At 34.6% G+C, this 8087-nt stretch overlaps 1 protein-coding gene across 1 annotated transcript; it reads left to right on the top strand.

Annotated features, from left to right (window-relative positions):
* The first annotated feature begins 5276 nt into the window (after positions 1-5276).
* Positions 5277-7727, top strand: LOC104116135 (transcription factor bHLH87-like). Its single transcript, XM_009626933.4, has 4 exons — positions 5277-5430; positions 5598-5754; positions 5854-6638; positions 7007-7727. The coding sequence occupies exons 3-4, from the start codon at positions 5888-5890 to the stop codon at positions 7555-7557; spliced, it is 1302 nt and encodes a 433-aa protein (XP_009625228.1). The 5' UTR covers positions 5277-5430; positions 5598-5754; positions 5854-5887; the 3' UTR covers positions 7558-7727.
* The last annotated feature ends 360 nt before the right edge of the window (positions 7728-8087 follow it).

Here is an 8087-nt window from a genome sequence, read left to right as displayed (position 1 = left end):
CAAATGACTCAAAAAGCTCTATCATTCAAGTAAGGAAGGATAATGATTGAAGAAACACTCCAGAAGCAAAGGAAAGGAAAACTATCAAAGATTAGAGACGAAAAAGGAAGAAGTAGCGGAAATCTGAAAGACCAATGATCACCCATGACTTCTGTGGCACATCTTTCTCCACCCGTTCGAGGAAGCAAAAACAAAAGCTCACTTTTATGTGAATTCCCCTCTTGAAGGACCAATGTGATCCCCATTACTGATGGACAAATCTGTTTGGAAACAGAGCTCTTTTATCGCGGAATTCGTAGTTCAGATTCAAGTTGGTTTAGTGAGGGCGACCGGAAAGTCACCGAATGGGTCAGTCTTTTAGTTCTCCCAGATTAGAATATCAAAGGAGGACGTTGCAGATGCTAGAATCAATCAAGGATTTGATAGCAGATTGACGGAAGATATTATAGAAAGGTTCCAAACTAAAAGAAAACAAGACCGCAAATCTATGCACTAGAGATTCCTCCATCAAAGGAAGACTATTAAAGCCCGGAATCAAGGGATCTAATTTTAATTGCTCAAATAACAGAAAGATTTGCTTGGCGGAGGAAAAGTTGATCAAGATCACAAGTCAAGGCAAATCAACGGAAGCTCCACCTTATTCTTGGAAAGAATAATCACTCTACGATTCCTTTCAAGGATCAACTCCCTTGGAACTATAATCTCTCAAGATTCACATAAATCAAGAGTCAAGAAGACCTCACGAAGTATATATATATCTGTACCAGTCTTGAAGCGGACATACTTTGAACGAACCACTATTACTCTTTTTGTTCTATTACAAACAAGCATTGTAGTTCTCTTTAGATCTGTTGTGTAATTAGTGAGAGAAGAAAAAGAAATAAACACTGGTGAGACATTGTATCAAAAAGAGAAGTGACATATTGACTAAGTTGTTGGTGTAAAGCTAGATCAACTCTCATGTAATCGAGAAACTTCAAATACTGAAAGAGAGCACCCTTGTAACCCAAGGGGACTGGACGTATGATTCACATTGAATCCGAATCAGTATAAAAATTCTGGTGCCTTTAATTCCTGCATTTTATTTCTGCTTTACTTATATTCCGTTCTTACCTTCAGTCGACTAATTGGTAAATTAGTCAACTATTTAGAATACAAAAGGAAAAATCAACAATTCACCCTTTCTCTTGTACTTTCATAAACAACATAGTCAACAATAAATTCAGTATAATTTCATTAAAATCTAGGATAGTACGTAAGCGTACCTTACCGTTGCCTTTATCTCCTTTGGTTTAATCTATCAAAATTGAGTGCAAAGGTAGCATCTCATTGACTAATAAGCTGTCACTTCAAATTCACTTTTCATGATTATTATATTTTCTAAAACAGAATGATTTGCTTCTCCTCCAAAAGCAAAAGTGATTCTTAATATAGATCAAAGTGTAATTACAACAGGCCCACCGAAATTCCACAAGTGAATCATAGGGAGTGTTAATGTACACAAATTTTACCTCTACATAATGAAGATAGAGAGATTATTTTCGAAAGACAGATCAAAATGTAATTATTACAAAAAATATTTGGCATATTGCCCTGACTGTGTCATAGTTTCCATGCAAATATTTACATTTCACTTTTCTTGCTAAAGAAAGAAAAGACAAAAGAAATAATAGTGCGTCGTGGTCCTTAATTTGCAACATATTCCTTTTCTCAAATTTTTAAGATTGTCGGAAGTCATGAACTGGTCACATGTAAGAGCGGACTGAGCTAGTAACTAAAACTAAAGAATAAGAAATACAAATACATTTTAATGATAAATAAAAAATCCTATTTAACCTTTGATTTTGAAATGCATTTCTTTCAAATAAGAACTATGAACATCTAATTGGGCAGAGGGAGTAAAACATGCTAAATCCCTACGTACTTTGTAACGTTAATAGTTTTCTCTGATCTATATAACGTGTTAATATTTATTAGTAACCAAATAGTAAAAGTTGAAAATTCTCTTGTCAGCTTAGAGGTTATCTTTCTTTTTTTCATTTATTATTAGAAATTTCTTATTATGATTATTATTATTATTTTTTTATTTTATATTTTTTGTGGTTTATTGGAGTTGTCTTCTACTCGTAGGAAAATCCAGCTACTGTTTGGATGGCATCGGCGCATCGCAAAATAAACTTTATCGGGGCATGGATGGCCCCCGCGGAGAAATGACAGAAGCCTTGGACATACATTTAATTTAAGTAGAAGATGTTAAAATATATAATTAAAAAAGAAGAGAAAAACTCCTTCAACTAACTTTTATTCCACATTCATCGTTTTTTTCTTTTCTTTTAATTCTTTTCTTTTCTCCTTTTTTGAATTCTTGTAATTACGTGCGTATCCCATTTCTGTTTTATTGTTTTATTCATCTTCTCTCTCTCACACGCACCAAACATTATCCCACTATAGGATGCTCAAGTGGCCATTATCTTAGCTAGACTTCCCTTTAGTTTGCGAGATCTCCTGCGATATATGGAGGAAAGAAAGAACCATATTATTGTTACCTGATTGCCGTCAAATGATTATGTTCTCACAACCTTTAAAAAAATGAAATTATATTATACAACAACAACAATAATAACAATCCAGTATAATTTTACTAATGGGGTCTGAAAAGGATAGTTTGTACGCAGATCTTACTCCTACCCTAAAGTAGAGAAGCTGTTTCCGATAGACCCTCGGCTACCTCCCTCCAAGAACTCCCCACCTTGCTCTTGGGGTGACTCGAACTCACGACCTCTTAGTTGGAAGTGGAGGGTGCTCGCCACTAGAACAAGTCTTGATTGAAATTGTATTATAAGATGAAGAAAACAATGGACGCTGACACATACAAGTAGGAAAAATCAGTATGTTTTTAGTTGTATGACTTTGTAAGGTGAGAGATAAAAAATAATTACTAGCAAATTGCTATGGAAAATCCATTCTCTGAGCTGTAATGATGGGGTGCATGCAGAGTGGATACAGAAACTAGGAGCCTGTTTGGATGGGCTTAAAAGGTGATCAAACCGGCTTTTAAGTAATTTTTAATTTGTGAAAGTATATCACAACAAAAAAAAAGCTTAAAAAAGTTAAAATCTGTTTAAAAAAAAGCCAAAACCAATAAGTTGGAAAATTTAACTTTTTTTAAATTGGCTTAAAAGCCATATTGCTTTGACCAAGTATATTACATTCTTATCCCTTATATTTTTTTTAATCCCGAAATTACCCCTCAGTAGAAAACCCTACAAGATACTATCTTTTTCTTTTCTCCATTCTTGTTGCAGCAGCCTCTGCTTTCTTCTTTGTCTTCTTCCATAACTTTCCTCTCTTTTCCTTTCATTTCTTTCATTACACTTTCGTTCATTATTTTTTTCTTCTTTTCTTTTCCTTTCATTTCTTTCTTTATGCACCCCTCATATTTTTCAGTAAAACACTTTTACATATTCGAACAACTTTTATCAATCTAAATGGGAAAAAAAATTAAAGGGCAGATGAATTAGTTGCGATCTAATTTTAAATTTTTTATTTTTGGGTAGTCAGTTTATTAGTTTAAAGAAAAGGTCGATTTATTGGAATGAGAAAGAGGAAACTTTTTACAAATAATTGGCTCAATAGCTCATTTGTCTTCCCATTTACCAACCCAGAAAAAAAAAATAGCAAACACACAAGACAAAAATGTTAACAACTTTAAGGATATTTCAGTCATTTTAACAAGAAAAAGTGCTTACGAGCACTTCTTTACCAAATACTTCATCATCTTTTTTTCAGTTTCAGCACTTTTATCCAAACACGTAACTGCTTATTTATAAAACAAGTTCCACCACTTATAAAGTATTTTTAAGCACTTAACTTAAAAACTACTTATTTTAAGCCAATCCAAAATAATCTGTTAACCTTTGCACTCTCTTCTCTCTTTCTAATATAAAAGAATAACAAAGAAACCCCCAAAAAAATAAAAAAATAAAAGAGAGAGGGAAGAATAGTGGAATAATCGATAAGATGTGCAAAAGTTAAAATCCGCAACTTGGTCCTACTTCATGACACACAAATATTTTTTTAAGAAAATAATAAATTTGGGCAAATCCTACAAGATATTCTCGTTTAAGCCCATAATTCGTTGTTACAACTTTATCGTCTTTAATTTGTGGGTTCCTACAATGTCCTATTGTCCTAAATTTCTTTTACTTGTTGCAAACTGCAACAAAGAGAAGGGAGTAGAAAAATTAGTTTTCCTCAGTCAAAGCAATAAAAGAGTAATGATTGACCCTGCTGACCTTTGTCACTTTCACCATGTAATTAAGGAAAAGGGTTAAAATTCACAGTACCGAAAAAATGTCACTCCATGATTAAAAGGAAGTCTTTCAGGAAAAAGGGAAAATGACTAATCCTAAAGTTGCTTAAAAATCAGTGTGGACTGTGGTTTCTGAACTTTACAGCACGCATGGAGCAGCATAAGCCATAAGGTATAAAAACTGAGCAGCACTAAAAGGAGGTAGTCAGACTTTCCCGAGTTCCTAAAATATACGCACTATATATATACACTTAATAGTAAGAAAATAAGAAACATTAATCAAATATGTAAAATAAACAAAGTGTAACACTCAAAATGCATGGTTGTCTGGTGGCGAAAGCAAACTAAAGGGTTGGGTAAGGGGTTACCCCTTCCTCCGCCCACTTAAGCTTTGACCCCGCTGGAATCTCATGCTCCCTATTAGGGATGGCAAACGGTCGGGTCTAATCGGATCGGATATAAGATGGGTCGAAAAGTGATAATAAAAAACGGATAATTATCCGACTCGATCCGTATTTAATACGGATAAAAAATGAGTTAACCGGTAGATAATATGGGTAACCATATTATCAATGACTTCTTGAATATGATCACTTTTGAAAGAATTTCTAGTCTCCCAAACTTGAGTAACCCCCAATTTACGGTTTTACAAATATAAAAGTTAAATTTATTAATTATCCATTGATTGCCCATTTTTTTAATGGATAATATAGTTTTTATCCATATTTGACCTGTTTTTAAAAAGTTCATTATCCAACCCATTTTTTTTTTTAGTGAATAATATAGTTGGTTAACTGATTTCGTTTAAACATATTGTCACGACTGCTCACCAGCTGCAAAATGACCTTATTACAGCCCCACCAAACTGACAAAACCATTATCTTTTCCGAAAAAGAACAAACTTCTCCCGTCAAATGCTTGAAAGTTCATATATTTAATTAATTTGTCCAAGTACTACTATTAAGTGTTTTCTGTATTTATTTAATCTGTATACCTAATTTACTTCCTAATGCAGTTTCTATATAAGCACGTCTTCCAACCAACATATTGCAAATTAAATTGCAGCTTAAGAGTTAGAACAAACTCATTTCACAACAAACTTGCAATTCTGTTACATGGTAAATGCGAATTTCTGCTTCATTTTTGCTCTGCTTGTCTTCATTTGTACAAGCTTCTGAGCAGTTTTGAGATTCTGATGGCGTTATCTACTGAGTTTTAATACAAGTAGACAATTTTAGTTGCTAAAACTGACGTGAGCAATGTCTATTTTTGTATACTGTCGCAGATGATATGAATCTAAATAGTTGTTAAAGCCAATTCAAGGTCGGGGCAGAAACCTCTGAATTTAACTACAGAGCTACAGCCGCTGAGCTCCTTTCAAAAGTTCTTCCATTTTGTAGGTCTACCGTCTACCGTACACATTCTGTCGGCTAACTTAATTGGTAAGTGTCTTTGATGACTTTTGCCAATTTAGCAAATAAATAGAAATCTTATTAACGTAATGCCAGCAAAAGCTTATTAGGTCTGAAATTTTCCCTCAGGTATTAGTCTATATATACTGCTATAAAAGTATCAATGGATACTCTTGATTGGGATGCGACGCCAATCATCAGAAGCGCGTCTTATTCACGGAAAAATCAGCAACAACAGATGGTCAAGAACAGCTTAATGATGTCTAATTCATACCTTTTTGCCCCGGTTAGTAGCAAAGCTAATGCTTTGATCAATCCAATTCAGCAGCAATGTCATGATATTGGCAATTCAAGCACGTCGTCGGCCATGGTTCTTCAGGAATTTGGAGCTGCATTTGATCCAATACACGTCCTTTCTAGTTGGAAGATCCACCAGCGCCAAGAAGCTGCCGCAAGATTGGCTGCGGATTCTGTCGCTGCTAAATCAGGAACAGGTCCGAGCAGGGATTGTACTAAAATGGGCCCTTCTTCTTTTCTTCCACAGAACAATATTATGCCTTACTTCGATAATAATCAATTGGCAGTTTGTGGCATAATGGCTAATAATGGCCTACTGTCAAAGAGCAGGTCCCCTGGTTGCTTGCTTTCTGCAACCAATACAAGCAATTACACGGACACATCGGTCGAAGATGATGGAATTTCCATGATTTTCTCTGATGATTCCAAAAGCTTGTGGAATACCAACAATGACAATTTTGCAGTTTCATCCGGAGAATCTGCAATTGACGCCTTTAACTCGAAACCCATAGATGTCAATGACAGCAACAATATTGAGTGCCCTGTTAATGAGACCGATCAACACAACAATCCAGTAAGATCCAAGAGAAGATACAATCGCGCTCTGCTCCAACCAGGTGAGAATACTTAATGTGGGCTTAAATCTACTTACACCACACTTTTAATAATAACTTAATTTATTCATTCCTCTGTCCCACTATATATTACTAGTACTATTTTGGGGGAGACCACTAATTTTCATAAATATGTGAATCTTATATTGTTGTCTGAATACACACATAAGTAGTTTGCTTTGTACTCTGAATCCTGCCACTTAATATGGAACGGAGGAATTACCATGGGCTTAATTATTTTTCATGTGTCAAACCTACATGTACACCTTTGATGTCATGTTGAAGTCTCTTAACTATCTCATTTAGAAACTTTTGTTAGATAGAACACACTATTAATTAATTACTTAATTGATTATATTATGTCAAAGCAGATTCCTCAACCAGAGACTCTGGTTTCCAGCTCATTTCGGAAAACCAACCCAAGTCCAAGAAACCCAGATCAGAAAATAAGCTTCCAAGTTCAGCAAACATCAATTTCCAGCAATCTAGTTCGTCGGCATCTTCGTCAGATCATGAACCCGATTCAGAAGTAATGGCGCAAATGAAGGAAATGTTTTATTGTACAGCGGCATTCAGGCCAGTGAGCTTTGGCGAGGAAGTAGAAGCGGAAAAGCCCAAGAGGAAGAACGTAAGAATATCAACAGATCCACAGACAGTTGCGGCGAGGCAAAGGAGGGAAAAGATAAGCGAAAAAATAAAAATATTGCAGAAGATGGTACCAGGAGGAAGCAAAATGGACACTGCATCTATGCTTGACGAGGCTGCTAATTATCTCAAGTTCTTGAGGTCACAAATTAAAGCGATGGAAGTTTTTGGCCATAAAATAAATCCATTAATTATGACTAACATTAGTTCTTTATCTTCAATACCATTCAACTATCCATTTCCCATGCAACCCCATTTTCCTCCTACAATTAGCTAATCCAGTTCAGCGTCCCTATAGTTGATGGGAAGAGGATAGGAATGAGAGGGTAATAAGTGCTTGTGTAATTAGTACCTTCAATGTGGACACTCCAAATTTTTGGCACCATTAAGTTTATTTTTATACTAACATTCAAGAATTTAAATTTATTAATTCCATTTCCACTTTAACTTTTATGTGTTGTTTACTCTCTTTTCGACTAGTATTTGATATTCTCATCCATTGTACTAATTTATTATGTAAGTCAAATTTATATCTTAAACTTTACTCAGTCAAACTGTTACATGAAATGAAAGAGAGAGAGTAGCATTATATAAATTTATAAATTTAAAAAAAAAAAAAAGAAGGGAAAAACAATTTAGCCTTTTATAGTGCATTTTTTTTTCGGTTAAATTGAAAATTTTATTCAACCAAGTATAATTATTTACAAGCATACTTGCTTGTTGAACTGTAGAGACAGGATCATACAAAAATAACTCTGGAACTCTCACTATACTAGCGAATACCACTTTCAAGCTCTGTAGCTGCTC

This window comes from Nicotiana tomentosiformis, chromosome 6 (assembly GCF_000390325.3).
Source record: "Nicotiana tomentosiformis chromosome 6, ASM39032v3, whole genome shotgun sequence".
NCBI lineage: Eukaryota > Viridiplantae > Streptophyta > Magnoliopsida > Solanales > Solanaceae > Nicotiana > Nicotiana tomentosiformis.
The sequence above is the reverse complement of the archived record's forward strand: the minus strand, read 5'-3'. Positions and strand labels throughout refer to the sequence as shown.

Bases quoted from the DNA above. Each gene is read 5' to 3' on its own strand.
- LOC104116135 (XM_009626933.4), top strand. From the start codon at position 5,888: ATGGATACTCTTGATTGGGATGCGACGCCAATCATCAGAAGCGCGTCT. The intron at 6,639-7,006 runs GTGAGAATACTT...ATGTCAAAGCAG, and splicing joins TCGCGCTCTGCTCCAACCAG to ATTCCTCAACCAGAGACTCT.